The sequence below is a fragment of the Mustela nigripes genome, chromosome 18, assembly GCF_022355385.1.
Source record: "Mustela nigripes isolate SB6536 chromosome 18, MUSNIG.SB6536, whole genome shotgun sequence".
NCBI classification, from domain to species: Eukaryota; Metazoa; Chordata; class Mammalia; order Carnivora; family Mustelidae; genus Mustela; species Mustela nigripes.
In genome coordinates, this window is record NC_081574.1 from 32649593 (window position 1) to 32668883 (window position 19291).

The 19291-nt window shown below is 36.3% G+C and overlaps 1 protein-coding gene across 1 annotated transcript in view; it reads left to right on the forward strand.

Annotated features, from left to right (window-relative positions):
* Positions 1-19291, forward strand: part of KCNU1 (potassium calcium-activated channel subfamily U member 1) — a 144955-nt gene that overhangs the window by 47144 nt on the left and 78520 nt on the right. Inside the window, 5 exon segments of the mRNA XM_059384211.1 lie at positions 4085-4197; positions 4538-4606; positions 8552-8641; positions 8771-8868; positions 12244-12254. Coding sequence (XP_059240194.1) covers positions 4085-4197; positions 4538-4606; positions 8552-8641; positions 8771-8868; positions 12244-12254 — 381 coding nt within the window.

Sequence of the window (19291 nt, forward strand, 5' to 3'; positions counted from 1 at the left end):
AATAGAAATCATAGCTTTGCTTTCTACCTGCAGTCCAGATGTTATGACCATAAAGGTAGAAGTACTTGGAGCTATTGAAGGAAGAAATATAAATAAAAATAAATGTTATATAGGAGGATGATTCATAATATTCAAAAGGCAGAAATAGCCCAGATCTCTATCAGTTGTTGAATGGACAAACAAAATGTAACATAGGAATAAGAGGATATTATTCAGCCATAAAGAGAAATGAACTACTGGAATATGCTGCAACATGGATATATGCTGTAAAGCCTGATATTTCAAAAATCTCACATATTTCATTAATTCTGTTTATATCAAATAAACAAAATAAATAGAAGACAGAATGCTGATAGTTGGATCCATGTTGCCAAGAGCAGACACTGGGGAGAGTGGTAAGAATTGAGAACAATTTGTGGGGCACCTGGGTGGCTTAATGGGTTAAAGCCTCTGCCTTCAGCTCAGGTCATGATCCCAGGGTCCTGGGATCTAGCCCCGCATCGGGCTCTCTGCTCTGCAGGGAAGCCTGCTTCCTCCTCTCTCTCTCTCTCTTTCTCTCTGCCTGCCTCTCTGCCTACTTGGGGTCTCTGTCTGTCAAATAAATAAATAAAATCTTTAAAAAAAAAAAGAATTGAGAACAATTTGTTAATGGATAGGGATTTTACTTTGGTTTGACAGAAGTATTTTCAAACTAGATAGGGGAAATGACTATACAACATTCTAAATGTACTGATGCAACTGAATTGTTCATATTAACTTTTAAAATTTGAATTAGAAAATATTAAGAAAAAATTTAAAAATCCATAAAGGATCGTAAAAAAATTAAAAATAAAGGTTATATTATTAGTGGTAAAATTATATATTTAAATATAAATTAAATTCATGATAATAATAAATATATTCACAGAACAAATAACAATTAAAATCTTTTCCAGGTTATTTTGGGAACATTCTATGCAATAACAACAATAGTCACCACATATTGAGTACCTAGTATGTCACTCATTGTAAATACCTTATGCTTCCCATTGATAATATTTCAAGGAAGAATCCCAATAATGGGTCAGTGAAGCTAACTAACTTGATTGTATAGTTAAGTTAATGAGTAGAAGAGGTAGAATTGTCTGACCTAATATCTTACCACTATGCTTGATACCTGTGGTTGTTGGATATCTACTCACACTCGCCCACATATCATCACCTTTGAGGCCTTTGAGACTAAATAAGTGGTCAAGGGGATATTGGGACAATTGCTATAAGCACAAAGTCCAGCCTTTGGAATGCCACCTGCATGAAATGTTACAAGAAAGGTTCCAAACTCAGCTGGACCCAATTTCCCATTGTCCGGAGGTTCTCCAGGGAGTGACCTTTCCTCTCCATTTATTAGGAGTCTACATATGCCTTCTCTTATATTCAATTTCCCTCTTGGCCTTTCTTTACACTTTATTTCCTTCATTAATAAATTAAAAAAAAATTTATATCTTTTTTGGTTTTGTCCCTGGTACTATCTAAAACAAAACGAAACAAACAAAAAATTGAACAAACAAATGAACAAACAAAACAAAATAAAAAACCATGAAAGATGGTCTGGCCAGCAAAATGCTAGCTGGAAAACATGGAATTCTTCTATAATTCCTTCTGTGAATTGGAAGAAATATCATATACAAATAAACAGAGACGACATCAGACAATAAGAATGAGCCTTGATGACACTGTAATGAACCTGCCTTACCCTCCTCTTCCTGCTTACTGTGTTTGTCCTTGAAAAGTGCTTGTGAGTACATTGTCTCTGCCTGTGCTGTGTACTCAGAAAGTGCAAGATAACTGTTCTGCAAGATACATGTATTCATGTACAGTGCCTCGCTTGGGCTCTCCATGGAGCCTCCAACCCAGATATTGGAATTTGTAAACTGCTGCCACACTGGGGGTTTGAAATCATCCCTTTTCACCAAATCTCAAGGACAGGGATGTTTGAAAGGGTGCTTCTGAAACATGAATTGTGTGTGCAAATCCCCTGGAGGTCTGGTTAAAATGCAGATTCTAATCGCAAAAGTCTGAGTGGGGCTTCATTTCTGAAAAGAGCTCCCAGGAGTGTGTAGGCTGCTGGTCTATGGACATTTTAAAGACTGGAAAATATTAACAAGAGTGAATAACAGTAGTATTATAGTATACACAGTCTACATAGTAACACGATAACATCTCCATGGCTGGAGAAAGGAAATGGATGAGAGCTCTTTATGAAGACTTCATGTCTTTCATGGAAGTAGAGGAGGAAGATATTTAAAACCAACCCTATATTATATTGTTGTTCTTTCTGTGTGATCTAAAGTTGTAACCATCTCACTGAAGATGATCATCTATCAATATTCATAGGAATTAGGAGAAATTTGTGGTTATGATATTTTTTTTGGTGGGGAGGGGAGTGAAGTCTAAAACCTACTTTCAGATATCCTAAACCAGGCAGGGTCAAGGTAAGATTTTTTTAATGTTATACTCATAGCTCTGGTGTTTTAGATTCTATAATAAACTATTAACTTAGATTTAACAACTAGGGCACTAGTGTCTTATGATCGATTTTTCTTGGATTAGACACTTTCTCTGTCAGCTTCTGGATCAATAAAATGAGAGTTATTCATCTCATAACCTGATTTTTCTAAGTATGACATCAGTATCTGTAAAACTTTCAAGTACTCAGATTCCAAGACCTTGGATCAATGATACGTGTTTCAACTATATTAATTATATGGTGAGAAATCATAGTCCAAAGAGCACTTCCAGTTTCTTCAAGGCAGAGACAGCATTGTATTAGGCTTAAGCCTGGACTAAATCTACTCCAGTTGACATACTTGAGCTCCCTGATTCTACTATGTAAATGGAAACTCTATCTTATCCTCCTGTTTCCCTTTCTGATCTTAATAAAAAAGATCACAGGAAGTCTTCTCCATCTCTATCATTCTTTTACCCTCTGTCAAAAACTGAAACATTTACATTAGAAACATTAAGCCCCCCACCCCTTTTTTTTTTAGTTATGGAGACTTAAATAGGGACTCCCAGTGAAGTGAGTACTCTTCAACAAAAAATTTAAGAAAGTGAGAGAAAGCAGGAGATTTGGCTGAATCTTGGAATGGGGATTGCAGAGTGAGTGCTTGGATTGCTTGAAATGAGTAGTCCTTTTTTGTAAGTCAGAATATTTTTTCTCTGTGTGTGTGTGTGTTGTGTTTTCTAAACCACAGGCTGGTCATCTGAATATTTCTGAACTAGCCTTAACCCTCCACAGCCACAGTGTTTCAGAACTTATAGGAATTCCAGACATTAACCTAGGTTTCTGGTCTTGCCATGACGGAGCAGTGTGGTGGGGGTTTTCATGGCAACAGATGGAGAGGATGATGAGAATGTATGGAAAGCTTAACAAAATTCTGAGTTCTTATACAAATATCAGAGATGAGTTACCCAACAGCCCAAACCCCGCACAGCCTATATTTAGCCTTTGTGAGAGATGTCCTTCTCTCTCCCCTTCTTCATTTTCTCTGGAAACCTGCTGCTGTTCCTGACTTTTATCTCATGTCCATTGATCAGGATGGCTCCTTAAGTTCATCTGAAGCTTTGAAAAGTTCTGATACTGGGCAGAAAAGCCTTAAATGTTTTTTCTTTGTGGCATATGGCTAGTCAATGGAAAACTTAATATGTTAAAAAAAAACTTGAGCAGCTATATTTATGGAAAGACAACTTAGATTCCATATTGTCCTTCTCCTCTTATTGTTACTGACTCAAAAAACAGTCTACCTTGCTGAAGTTATTGGGATAATTCCAGTTTCTACAAGGTGTCATGAATGCCACCTGGGAAGAAACCAAGTCATTATGCTTTCATTTTCTTCTGAACTCTCTAGCATAAATAGTTGAGGTGTATGGTAGAGTTTTAGTTCTTCCTTTGACATTTCTTCAGTGAACCACTAGGACAAATCTCTTTGCTATAACTTAAGAGCAATGGATGCTGGTTTGCTGCTTAGCAGGACATACAACTTGGAATTATAACATCCCATATTCCATGTCCGAGTTCTACATGTGGCATGATTTTGTATTCCAGGTTTTTCCTACACAGCCCTGGCAAAAATATTTCTTTAATGGTCTGAAGAACAAAATCCTGACTCAACGTCTCTCTGATGACTTTGCTGGAATGAGTTTTCCTGACGCTTCCCGGTAAGTTAAAAGAAATGCTTTCCTTGTTCTTCATGCAGTGACGTTCTTTCAATAATGTTTACTGGGGGGACCACTGTAGGCCAGGCTCCATGATAAATACTGAAGGTGTAAGAATGAACATGTCTGCATCTGTGCAATTGAGAAGCTTGCATTCTGTGATAGACATAGTCACCATGCTGGCTATGATAAACTTTAGAATAGATTCACTTGCATTCAAGAGTCTCTTCCTCTGCTGAAGTACTAGTATTTTCCCAGCACAGAGCACAGAGTGTTGGTCATAGTCTTGTGAATTAGCACCCTGCTATCCTTTTTCCTCACAATTACTTGTCTTCCTTCCTAGGCTCTGCTTTGTGAAGCTGGGACTCATGCTGATAGCCATCGAACACAAATCTGTTTTTCATGGTTACTGGTACCAATGAGACTTTGAATCTCTTCAGTTTTGTAAAAGGAGAATCTTTATGATTAAGACTTCTCCAAAAATACAGACATAATTAAGATATTGCCATATGTTGAGAGCCAGCCTATTGGGCACCCAGTTTGCTGTGGTGCCCTTTGCACTGTCTTTAATGATTGCAGTTAGAATCTAATGTTTGGAGTTAGAATGGTCACCCTAGTGGGTGGACAGGTGCTTTGCCTTTGTTCCCATGGCCCTCCCCAAATTCTCTTTCATGAGCAAGGGAGAGAAGAAATGCTCTCCTTCTCACATCTGGGATTCCTTTTAATTTATTACTAGATCTTATAAGTCTTGACCATGAAATAGAATTATGACAATAAATGCTCCCATAAACTATAGCTTTAGAAACTAAGCTGTAGAATATGGCAAAATGGGAATTCGGACTACCGGACAAAATCTGCTTTTGGTATAGTAGATAAAAGAGAGAACCAACATTAGTAGACCATTGGAATTTATTGAGAACCCATAATGAATAATATGAGAAGTAAAATAATTTATTAGGTAAGAAAAAAGAAAATCTAGTAAAACAGCAAATCAACTACTATGATATATAAGAGAGAGAATAAAAAATGCTGAAAAATGAGAAAAACTGAGGGTTTAAATAGGTTGGGGAACAAGAAAGACTATTATATTTGCTTATGTATTTTTTTAGTGGAAAACTAAGTTGAATTAAATTGGAATCAACAGACCAAATTCTGATCCTGATTATGACTTGCTAGCTCTGTGGTGTTGGAGAAACATCCATTCTCTGTGAATTGAGGAGGTCATGTTAATGCCTGAGACCCTTTCTAGCTCTAAAACTGACATTATCAGGAGCCTTAGAATTATAGGGAAATAGTTAAAATTCAACAAGTTTGAATGATATCAGACAGACTACAAAGGAACAATTTTATCTGAAATGTTGGACAGAAGAAAAATCTAAGTAGAGATATTACAAAATGCATCTGGGCAAAAGAAGACAGCAGGGTACTGTACAAAGGAAGTCACTAAGGAGAGAATAACAAATAGTATCATCTATCTGGCTTAATTCTATTTAACAATCCTGCCTGTGCTCAAGAAAATCTCAGAATCTACATCTGTGCACAAATGGCCTTTCTGCCAGAAATAGGTTACAGCAAAAAGGATGGAGTCTTAGAACCATAATCCAGGCAGTTTGAGTTTTAGACTGGTCCAGAACTTCACCTTCAGCAACATGGGCTATGCAATGGAACTATTTGCAAAGCCTTAAAGGCATATAGATTCCAAAATCCCACTCTGATCTTTACAAAATCAAAATCTCCAAGGCTGGGACCAGAGAATTTTTGAAGACCCCATGATATAGTCAGGTTTTTTTTGCTGGTATTTGTAAACTACTAGACCAAATGTTCTTGAGGTCCCTTCCAACTTTAGCATCCTAGATTTCTTTAAACTTTATTAGGATGACTATGGGACATCACAGAACAGAAACACAAACATTTATTAGGCAGCTAATTTCTACATATATTAAAGATGCCTTGATGCTGTTTATTACCTGCACATATGTACCCCTAATGAAAGAGGAACCTGCTCTAACTTACATTTAACTTTGTTTTCTCACCAAAGAGTCAGGTGAATCAAAGAGATTAAATCCTGATTTGGTTAATAGTCTTTTACATGATTGCCTGTTCATGACCAGCAATGCTACAGGCACTTTGCTTACATAAACTCTTGAATCTCTACAACAATGGGTATACTTCTTAATTCCATTTTATAGAGAAGGAAGATGAAGCCCAGAAAAGTTAAATAATTTTCCCAAACTCTTATCAGTCCCAAGTGGCAAAGCCAGCATCTGAACTCAGCAAGGAAGGTGGTGATCCTCATCACTGTGCTGTACTAAATCCACTGCAGCCATAAGTGGGAGGAAAATAGAGCGTCTCAATGGCTGAGGTTTAGATTAGTATACTGAAAAACTGGAGGGAAAGCCCATCTTTTCTCACCTTTTATTTTCTCTTTTAATTGATACACTTGAATAGACTTTAAAACTTGGGAAAGCCCAGGTCACCTGGGTGCCTTAGTTAAGCATCCAACTCTTGATTTCAGCTAAGGTCGTGATCTCAGGGATGTGAGATGGAGCCCCCCATCAGGCTCCAAGCTAAGAGTGGAGCCTGCTTACTATTTTCTCTCTCCCTCTCGCTCTGCCCCTCCCTGGCTTGCATGCCTGTGCACTCTCTCTCTCTCAAATAAATAAATAAATAAATCTTATAAAAAAAAAAAAGGTTCAAAAAGCCCTTGGCAATCATATGGATTTGTCTTAGGGAATAATTTATTATCTGCTAAGCGATAAAGCTGGATCTGACCCCAGTCAGATAATGTTCTAAGTTTGTTGCAGTAGCAAACATTCTCTAGAGAGCAAGTGGCCATGATTCATGAAGGGGATTTCAAGCCAGTTTGGAAAAATGTGCAAAGGGGGTTCACCTCTCCTTTCAAATGCAACCCCAGCTATTATTGTGACAGTATCTTCATTACTAAATATTTATTTTTTTTAAAGTTTTTATTTTTTATTTGACAGAGAGAGATCACAAGAAGGCAGAGTGGCAGGCAGAGAGAGAGAGAGGAGGAAGTAGGCTCCCTGCTGAGCAGAGAGCCGAATGCAGGACTCGATCCCAGGACGCTGGGATCATGACCTGAGCCGAAGGCAGAGGCTTAACCCACTGAGCCACCCAGGCGCCCCCATTACTAAATATTTAATATGAGTTCAGAGGGCACTGACTTAAAAATAAGAGCTATGAAGATACAACTCAGTTTATGTTTGCTAGCTAGTGAACAGCCGCCAATGATGGGGGCACAAATCCATGTTCTTTTCCTTTCAAAGTTAAAAGCGTTTATTCTATTCATTAGTATCAGTCAGTAAACATTTAGAAAATGCCATCCAGTGTCTCAGATAATAAACTACCTCAATATAGCATCAACACAGCTACCCAGCATCTTTTGATTCTTGGCATAGTGTGGAAGAGCTTTTGTGGCACAACCCCTTTTATTTTTGTAAAGTTCTTAAACTCAGAAGTTACTTTGGAGTACCCTAACAACAGAATAAGCTTTGCCAAAATTAATATTTGACTTCTTTCCAGTGTTAATATAAAAAAGTATTTTAAGGAAGTAAAGGAGTACTTTTACCATGTGCAAATGAAGTGATGGTACTTTCAAGTTTATAAGACCTCATTGTGTCGAGGGTCTGAATTAAAGGAAATAAAAATGGGATAGCCTGACAAACATAGGGAGAAATGTGGGGAATTCAAATAGTTGTGATGTAGTACTGCATCAAGGAGTCTCATGGGTGAAATTTGTAAGATGTCATTTTCAAACACAAAAACCATAAGAAAAGAGATAATCAAAGTGTTCATGTAGCAATAGAAACAATTCATGTGGTTCCTGCTCTCAAAAATATGGCAATCAAGATAGAAAAAAAAATGAAGTCTAAAGAAATATGCAAGTTCAAAAATTGCATAAGCAAATAAAAGGAACTTTTGAATCCAGCTGGTTAACTAGGCATAGTTTAATTTTACAGGAGAAGTAGCCTAAAGATAAACACCACTACTATGACTATAAGACTTGCAACCATGTGGCTGTGGCATTGAGTAGGCTAAATTAGCAAGGCCTAATGCATCTGAGTTGGTTTATCCATTTTAGGTTTAGGATACAGTCCAGGGAGTTCACCCTTAGCTCAGCTGTGTGCAACTCAGTAATCATGTTGTGACCTGACTCCCTTCTGGATATTTAGCAGCAATCAAATGCAGTTTTTCTACCCTATTTGGCAGTAGAAGGGGATGGAGTCTTATTAACTCTACAGTTCAGGGAATCCATTGGTAATGACAGAATGAAACATCAAATATTTCCATAGAAATTAAAGGGGAAAATTACTGTATTTTTATCTTCTGTTTCCAGTAGTCTGATGCTAAATCCACCTGTACAGGTTAAGCTGCGTAAGAACACACTAGGGTTCTTTATTGCTGAATCTGCAAAGGAAGTCATAAGGTATTTTTTTTAAATTACTTTATAGGGAGAAAGTTCTAAAGCAAATGCAACTCAATGGCAAACTGATTCAGCACCATGCTTAGTGTTAAGCCTCACATAAGTCATTCTTGATTTGCTTTCATTGTCCAGAGCCTTCTTTTACTGTGCCAGCTGTCACAATGATATCTTTACTCCTGAGCTAATTGGAAAATGTAGCTGCAAAGCCAAGGTCCATCGACACTTTCCAGGTAATTACACTTCATATCTGGTTGCCCTCAGCCCAGTTTCCAGGGGCATGACCAAAGAAAGGGTTCTGTCTCTTAAGATAATACCTATTTGAACTTGTTCCAGAAGTGGCAGATATTTCCCCAAACTGGGCATACAAGACCTGAGAATCAGTTTTTTTAGAACTGGAAGAAATCTTGCTAGGTATCTAGTTAGACTTCTTCACAGGCCAAGCAAATGAGTACCAGAAGAGATTCAGTAATGTTGAAAGTCCAGAGCCAATTGGAGGCACCCCCAACTCAATGCCAGACCCACTGACTTTCAGCCTGTTGCTTTTCACTCCATCACAATGGTTTTCCTTCTTCAGTCTCAAAGTTCAGACTATATCTGACTGCTTGGTTGGCCACAAGGCTATTTCATGACCACTCTTCTAAAAAAATTATTTTATAGAGCTATGTTTATTTGACAACATTGTATAAATTTAAGGTGTGCTATGTATTAATTTGATATATTTATACTGCAATGTGATTGCCACTGTAGTATTAGCTAACACTTCTATTTTGTCACATAATTATCATTTTTCCTAGTGTTGGGAACAGGACCATTCCTTGAGTACCCTGAATGGACTGTAGGGGATTTAAAGTTTATTCATTCTGACACAGTGATGAGGAAATGTAATTTTTTCTCTCATCTCTAATTGAACTCAATAGCTTAACAACAACTTTACCCTACAGCAGCAAAAGAGAGATTGTCTTATACATTCATGATAACTTCTTCCCTTATAGTTTAAAACTTAGTCTCTTCCAAGTACGTTAGGATTCCGTGGGTAAAATCCCAGTGTTTCAGCATTTAAACTTAATTCAAAATTTGAATTTCCTATCAGGACTATTCTTATCTTAAAGGTTTCATCCTTTCCTTCTCCCCAGAATTCTATTTAAATGCAGGAGTAAATTTGCTCAACATCATGGTTGTTGGCTTATTATTATTATTATTATTATTATTATTTTATTTTTGAGAGTGAGAGAGAGAGTGCAAGCTTGCAAGGGGGTTAGGTAGAGGAGCAGAGGGAGAGAATCTTAAGCAGGCTCCACACCCAGTGCAGAGCCCCACTCAGAGTTTAATGTCCTGACCCTGAGATCATGGCCTGAGCCTAAATTGAGAGTTGGACACTTTAGTGACTGAACTACCCAGGCACCCCCATGGTTGTTCTTATAGTGGACTTTCATACAAGTCCTTCCCGGTTCCTGAGGTACCTCATTCCCTTGGTAAGTGTCAGCCTCTGTGACCTCTCCATCAGTAACCAGTATTAGTTCTTCCTGGCTTTGGGTCCCCTTCTGTCATTTATTACTGAAATCCATTTGTCCTGCCATAGCCTCTGATCTTGAGGTCTGCAAAGCTCCCTTTCCTGTACTCCTGATCTATTCATTCTGTATGTTATTTTGGCCCCTCAGCTGTTTGAGACTTTCCAGTCTCCTGGTGAATATAGATGCATACCAGAAGGTGGGAGCCCTCCCCGGCCTTCTCTCTGCTTAAGCACACCTGCTGCCTTGTCTCCTCCTCCGTAATCATCTTGCATTGATACCAAATACTCTTCTGAGCTCCCTCCACCAATGAAAATCCATATGACAGAGGAAACACATCCCTCATTTTTCCCCCTTGCACACCTCTGAAGCTGTCACATTTTCCTTGTCCAGCAACTTGAAACACAACCTGTCCTCAGCAACCTGAAACACAAGTTGTGTGTGTTGGGTGTGGGAGGGGGCTGGGTCCTTTCTGAGGGATCCCAGCTCTAACGTTTTTATATCACAATAGCTTTATTAAGATATAATTTAAATACCATGAAATATATACTTTGAAAGCATACAATTCAGTGGGTTTTAGTGTGCAAACAGATTTATGAAACCAACACTCCAATTTTAGAACATTTTCCATAACTCAGAGAGGAGCTCCATACCCACTAGTGGTTACTCCCCATTTTTTTTCTGCCAACACCCCTGGCAATCACTAGTCTATTTTTGTGTCTCTAGATTTTTCTGTTTTGGTCATTTCATGAAATGGGAATCAGACAGCATGAGGTCTCTTTTGTCTGGCACCCTTCACTTAGCCATGTGGTAGCATGTATCAATACTTCATTTCTTTTTATGGCTGAATGATATTATGTTGTATGGATATATTCATCTTGTTTATTCATTCCTCTGTTGATGGACATTTAAGTTGTTTGCACCTTTTGGATATTGTGGATAACGTTGCTATGAATATTGGTGCTCAGATATCTGTTTGAGTTCCTGCTTGTGATTTTTCATGTATATATCCAGCAATAGAATTGCTAAATCAGATATTAATTCTATGTTTAATTCTTTGAGGAGCTGCTATACTGTTTTCACATTTCTACCAGCAATATGTAAGAGTTCCAATTTCTCCACATCCTTTTTAAAAAACAAAATCCCTCCCCCCCCCTTTTTTTAAATAATAGCCATCCTAATGAGTATAAATTGATGTCTTATTGTGGTTTTAACTTGAATTACCCTAATGGCTAATGAAGTTGAGCATCTTTTGTGAGGATATTATGGGCCATTTGTATGTCCTTTACCCACTTTTTAAATTGGGTTGTTGTCTTTCTATCATTGGGTTGTATACAGTCTTCCTATATTCTAAATATATGTCCCTTCTCAGATGTATGGTCTCCCAATCTCTTCTCCCATTTTGTGGCTTGTCCTTTTTTCTTCATATAATTTTTCTTCATCAAAGTTTATTTCCTCATCAAAATTTAAATTTTTATAAAGTCCGGTGATGTATTTCATCATTTGTTGCTTGTGTTTTTATGGTATAGCTAACCTGAGGTCGTAAATATTTACTCCAACATAAAATTCTTCTAAGAATTTTGTTTATAGCTCTTACATGGTGGTCAGTGATTCCTTTTGAGTTGATTTTTATGTTTGGTTTGAGGAGAGGATCCAATTTCATTCTTTTCAATGTGGATATTCAGTTGTCCATGCATCACTTTTTCTTGAACTCTTTTTGTACCCTTGTCAAAAAACAATGAACTGAAAAGGTGTGGATTTATTTTTGAGTCTGTTTTATTTCTTTGATCTGTATGTCTAGCTTTGTGTCAGTACCACACTGACTTCTCTACCATAGTTTTGTATTAAATTCTGAAATCTGGAAATATGAGTCCTCCAAGTTTGTTATTCTTTTTCAAGATTGTTCTGATTATTCTGTGTCCCTGCATTTCCTTACAAATTTGGGATAAACATGTCAATTTCTGCAAAGAAGCCACCTGGGATTTTGATTGGCATTGTGTTGAGTCTGTAGGTCAATTTTGGAAATATTGTTATTAAGACAGTAAGTCTTCTGACATATGAACATGTGATGTCTTTATATCTATTTATACCTGTAAGTTCCTTCAATGGTGTTTTATAATTTTCAGATAATAGGTTTTATACTATTCATGTTCAGTTGATTCCTAAGTATTTTATTCTTTTTAGTGCTATTGTAAATGCAATTCTTTTCTTTCTTTCTTTTTTTTTTTTAAAGCTTTTATTTATTTATTTATTTTAGAGAGAAAGAGAGCAAGAGTATAAGCAGGGGGGAGAGGCAGAGGGAGAGCAAGAGAATCTCAAGTGGACTCTGCACTGAGCACAGAGCTCCACATGAGGCTCTGATCACAACCCTGAGATCATGATCCAAAATGAAGCCATTTGCATATGATTCATTCTTAGGGTCTAGAAATACAATTGATTTTTGTGCATTGATCTTCTATTCTGCAACCTTACTGAACCTGTTTTATTAGCTCTAATACCCTTTTTTGTGGCCTTTTATTTCATTTTCTTGCCTAATTTCTGCTCATTCATTTATGATTTTAGTAATATGAGTATGTCCTCATTTTTGTGGCCCGTCTTGCCAAAAATGTTTGTCAATTTTATTGGGTTTTCCAAAGAATCAATTTTAATTTTTTAATCTACTATTGTTCAAGCTTTTAATTAAGTTGTGTATACTCTAATTTTTATTATTTCCTTCTTTCAATTTGATATGAGTTAATTTTCTCTTCTCAATGTCTTAACATGAAAGATTAGGTTATGTGATTTTAGATCTTTTTTTTCTTTTTAAATAAACAGAAGAATTAATATCAGTAAAATTTCCTCTAAGGACTCTTTAGGGGCATGTCATATTTTGATGAGTTATGTTTTTATTTTCATATTTATCTAAAAGTATTGTTTAATTTCACTTGTGATTTGTAGGGGCAGGACCCATTGGTTATTTAGGCATATGTTGTTTTGTTTCCATATATTTGTGGATTTCCCAAATTCCTTTGTTACTGACTTTTCATTTTATTTTTATTGAAGAACAAAATGATTTTTTATTTAAATACAAAATCTTTGTATGATTTAAATTCCTTTAAATACATTCATACTTATTTTATGGGCTATTATATGATCCATCCTGGAAAATATTCAATGTATAGCTGAAAAGAGTCTGTATTCTTTTGTCATTGAGTGGAGTGTTATATAGATGTTAGGTCTGGTTGGGTTACAGGCTTCTTTTTTTTTTTTAAGTCTTCTATTTCCTTGCTGATCCTTGCTGATAGAACAATGGATAATTATGTCTGCTATTGAAAGTGGGGAATTAAAGTTCCAGTTTTTATTGTTGAATTATCTATTTCCCCATTTAAATATGTTAGTTTTATGAATCATGTATTTTGGATTTCTATTGTTATGTGCCTATGAGTCTGTTACATCTTAGCAGTAGATTAACCATTTTATCATTATAAAATGTTTTTGTCTTTAGTAATATATTTGTCTTAAATTCTATTTTGTGTGAAATTAATGTAACCACTCTAGTGCTCCTTCGGTTGCCATTTGAATGAAATGTTTTTCATCCTTTTTCTTTCAATCTATTAGGGTCTTTGAATCTAAAGTATGTATCCTGTATGCAGCATACAGTTGGATCGTGTTCTTTTTCCCCATTCTGTCAATCCCTGCTTCTTTATTTTATTTTATTTTATTTAAGATTTTAGTTATTTATTTGACAGAGAGAGAGAGCACAAACAAGGGGAGAAATAAGCAGGGTGAGAGGGAGAAGCAGCCTCCCTGCTGGGCACGCAGCCTGATGTGGGGCTCGATCCCAGAACCCTGGGATCATAACATGGGCCAAAGGCAGTTGCTTAACTGATTGAGCCACCCAGGTGTCCCCTCTGCTTCTTTATTTCAAGGTTAATTCATTCACATTAATGCAATTACTGATAAATTAGTATTTACAACTGCTGTTTTGCTGTTTTTCTAACATGTCACATCTCTTTTGTTTCTTAAATCATTTATTACTGCCTTCTTTTGTGTTAGGTATTTTCTAGAGTACCATTTTAAATCTCTTGCTATTTATTTTCTATATATTTTTTAGTTATTTTCTTGATAGTTGACCTGGAATATGTTGTTAACCTCACAATGTATAATAATTTTGTTTGGATTAATGCCACGCTAGTTTCTATAGTATACAAAAACTGTGTTCTTATAGAGTTCCATTTCCTCCCTTTAGCTTATCATCACAAATTAAATCTTTACATATGTGTGGCCATCAGCATAAATTTGTAATTATTTCTTTATAAATTCATCTTTTAAATCAGATAGAAAGAAAAGAGTTTACAAACAAACAAAAAGCTCTATATTTTCTTTTATATTTATTTATGTAAATATGCCTTTACCAATGCTCTTTATTTCTTCACGTGGATATGAGTTACTGCCTGGTGTCCTTTTATTTCAAATTCAAGGACTCCTATTTGTATTTGATGTAGGACTTTTTATGTTCATAAACTATGAACTCTCTTAGTTTTTCTTTTGTCCTAAAATATCTTAATTTATCTTTCATTTTTGAAGGATAGTTTTAACAAATATGGAATTGTTTCTTGGCAATTTTTCATTCAGGACTTTGAATATGTCATCCTACTGCTTCCTGGCCTCCATTGTTTGTCATAAGAAATCAGCTTTTGGAGAACCTGGGTGGCTCAGTTGGTTAAGCATCTGCCTTCAGCTCAGGTCATGATCTCAGGTCCTGGGGACCGATCCCAACATTGGGCTCCCTTCTTGGTGGGGAGCCTGCTTCTCCCTCTTCCTCTGCCTGCTGTTCCCCCTGTTTGTGCATGCTCTCTCTCTCTGTCAAATAAATAAATAAACTATTTTTTAAAAAAGGAAAAAAAGAAATCAGCTTTCAATCCTATAGAGGATCCTTTGTACTTCTTGCTGCTTTGAGTATTCTCTCCTTTTCTTTGGGTTTCAGTAGGTTTTTTTTGGAGTATCTAGATGTTGATCTTTTTGAATTTATGATATTTAGAATTTGTAACCTTCTTGGTTGTGTAGATTAATGCTTTTCATCCAATAATGTCCAAGTTTTGGGACATATTTCTACAAATATTCTTTCTACTCTTTGTCTCTCTTCTCCTTCTGTGACTACCAGTGAGTGGATGTTGGTACATTTATATGGCATCCCAGAGGATTTCTCACATTCAGTTCACTTTTCTTTCTTTATTTTTTCTCCTGTAACTCAGACTGGATAATCTCCCTTGACCTATCTTTGACTTGGCTGATTCTTTTTTCAGGATGCTCAAACTTGATCTCAAATTAAACTAATTTTTTATTTTGGTTCTTATGCTTTTCAACTCCAGGATTTATATTTTTTAATAATTCTAGCTCTTTTTAATTTTTTAAAGGTTTTATTTATTTATTTGAGAGAGAGAGCAAGAGAGACAGAAAGTACAAGCTGGGAGGTGCAGCATAGGGAGAGGGAGAAACAGACACCAGCTGAGCAAGAAACGCAGGACCCCAAGATTGTGACCTGAGCCAAAGGCAGATGCTTAGCTAACTGAGCCACCCAGGTTCCCCTAATAACTGTAACTCTTTATTAGTATTCTCTGTTTTGTGAGACATCATTCTCATTTTTTTTCAGTTTTTAGCTATAATTTCCCTTAGTTCTCTGAACATACTTAAAATAACTTTTAATAGATTTAAAGTCTTAGACTACTAAATGAAATGTCTGGCTTTCTCAGGGACAGTATCTACTGATAGCTTTTCATCCTGTGTATGGATAATGCTTTCCATTTCTTTCCATGTCTCATAACTTTTTATTGAAAATTAGACATTCCAAATATAAATGTGGTAATTATGGAAATCAATTTTCACCCACCTTATTCCCTAGTGTTTTTTGTTGTTGTTGTTGTTGTTGTTACTGCTTGTTGTAGTTGTCATTATTTTAGTGACTTTTATGGACTATATAATGTCTTCTTCTTTGTCATTTGTAGCCACTGAATTCTCTGTGTTTGTTTAGTGGCCATCTATTAACTGGAGAGAGATTTTGTTAAATGCATGCAACCAATAAATCTCCCAGTATTTTTCAAAGGATTTAGTGTTTTTGTTGAGACATGCCTCCAATATTCAGCTAGGCAGTTGTCAACTCTGCTTTAGCCTTCACTTCCTGCTTGAACAGAACATCAAGTCAGTTAGAGGTGAGAACTTAGGACCTTCTCAGCACGCACACATCTGTGTATATTCCTGGATCCCTGGGCATGTATGTTGTTTACATTTTCAGGACTGTTCTAGGATTTTTTAAAGTGTCCATGGACAACTTATTCCTCAGTTTTTCCTTTAAACTTTTTTTAGTCTATTGTTTGCCCTTTTATCCATTTTCTCACACAGCTGTGATACTAAAACATTTTCTATGGCTTACTGGATAGAGGGTTTTAGAACTAGGTAAGTTTAAATAAGGTTGAAAAAAGACAAGTCATTCAAGTAGTATCATCCAGGGAACCACCACACAAGTCAAATAATGACTCTCCTTTGGAAATAAGGCTTTGAAAGAAATGTAGTTTTGCTCTACTCCCTCTGACACCAGGAATATGAAGCATTATTTTTCAAGGTTACTAATTAGCTAGGAAGTTGGAGATGGGACCAATGTAAGTTAAAACATTACAAACATTGCTGTTTTAATGAAGATATATTCATTTTTCTGGACTATTGTTCTTGGATCACTGCCGATTAGTTTTCAGAATTCTGAAAAAATTCATTCTGACCATTTTTGTCAGTTTATTCTTTGTTTTTATGGAGAAACAAACTTTCTTAAGTCTTTATCATTTTTGTGTGTGTGGCTCAATTTCATTTTTGAAAGATAGTTTTACTGAATATAGAATTTTTGGTTGACAGTTTATTCCAACACCTTGAGTATATCATCCCACTGCCTTCTAGCCTCCATTCATTCTGATAAAAAGTCATCTGTTAATCTCACTGGGTTTCACTTGTAAGTCAAGTTTTTCCTGTCTTTTGCTGCTTTTAAGATTTTCTTCTTGTCTTTGACTTTCAGCATTTCTCCTATGATATGTCTGTGTCTGGATATCTTTGTGCTTATCCTGTTTGGCATTCACTGATATCTTTGGATGTGTAATGTAATAGAGTAAGTAATGGCCCCCAAAGACAGCCATACTCTAACCCCTGGAGCCCTGTGAATGTTATTTTCATATGACAAAAGGAACTTTGCAGATGTGATTGAATTAAGGATCTTGAGATGGGCAGATTATCCTGGATTATCCATGTGGAGTCTAAATATAATCATAAAGGTCCTTATGAAAGGGAGGCAGAAGGAGGAGATTCAACTACCTGAACAAGAAAAAAGAGCTTGTGGTGAAAGCAGATGGCAGCTAATTCAGAGAGAGAAAAGGTTATGCCATTGTTTTTGAAGATGGAGGAAAGAGCCACAGGGCAAGGAATACAGGGAGCCTCTCCTAGGTGGAAAATTCAAGGAGATGGATTATCTCCTAGAATGCCTGACAGAAACTTAATGCCCTGATTTTAGCTCATGGAAAATTAATAACATGGAATTAATTTGATGGAAAGATGGAAAATTAATTCCATCTTCTGAACTCCAGAACTGTAAGAGAATAAAGGAATATTGTTTTAAGCCAACATTTTGTGATAATTTGTTACAACACTCATAGGGAAGTAATATAGGCATACCTCATTTTATTGTTCTTCACTTTATTGCACTTCACAGTTATTGCATTTTTTACAAATTAAAGTTTTATAACAACCCTGCATCAAGCAAGACTGTTGGCATTATTTTCCCAATACCATTTTTTCACTTCATGTTTCTGTGTCACATTTTGTTAATCTTACAATATTTCAAACTTTAGTATTACTAGTATTATTTAGTATTATTATATTTGTTTTAATCATCTGTGATCAGTGATCTTTGGTGTTACTATGGCAATTGTTTTGAGAGCCATGGACCATGCCCCTCTAACACATATAACTTAATTGATATATGGTATGTGTTCTGACTACTCCACTGACCAACTACTCCACTTCTTCTCCTTAGGCCTCCTTATTCCCTGAGACACAATAGAAGAGTCAGTTGATGCAGGAAACTTCATTGTTTTATTTTAAGAAATTGCCATAGACACCCCCACCCCACCTTCAGCAACCACCACTCTGATCAGTCAGCAGCCATCAGTACCAAGGCAAGCCTTTTCACCAGCAAAAACATTGTGATTCACTATAAGTTCAGAGGATAGGTAGCATTATTTAGCAATAAAGTATTTTTAAATTATGTACCTTTTTTTAGACATAATGCTATTGTACACTGAGACCATAGTATAGCATAGGCATATGTGAACAAGGAAACCATAAAATTAATTGACTTGCTTTACCTTGATATTTGTTTTAGTAAAGTGGTCTGGAATCAAATCCACAATACCTCTAAGGTATGCCCATATATGTAGTTTAATATTTTCCATCAAATTTGGGAAGATTTAATTCATTGTTTATTGAGTATGTTTTCTCCCTCCTTTATCTCTTTTCTTCCTAATCTGTCCTATCTTTACATATATATGGTTCATTTACTGGGGATCCACATATTTCTGGAATTGTTTATTTTTCTCCCTTCTCTCTCTTTCTGTCTCTCTGTCTGTCTGTCTCTCTGTCTTCTGCTCTTGCTCTTTTGGATTGTAGTCCCTCCCAGTCTGTCCTATATTTGCTGATTTTTTTTTCTTCTGGCGCTCAAATCTATTGCTAGGCCCTGCATTAGTTTCCAATTGCTATTGTAACAAATTAACACATGTTTAGTGGCTTAGTGATAAATTAACATAATTTCATCATTCAGAAGTCTGAATGGGTCTACCTAGCAAGGGTCCTTATGGAAGTTCTAAGCAAGAATCCATGGCCTTGCTTACTCAGGTTGTAGAGGCTGCCTATACTCCTTGGCCTATGGCCCCAGTCTGTCTTTAAAGCCAGCAATGTCTGCAGGTCTTTCTCACATCTTATTGTTCAGACTCTATTTCCATCATCACGTTACCTTCTCTGACTCTGGATCTTCTGCCTCTGTGTTCCACATTGAAAGAACTCCTGTGATTCAATTGAGCCACCTGGTTAATCTGGGAAAATCTTTCAAGGTGAGCTGATTAGCATCTTTCCA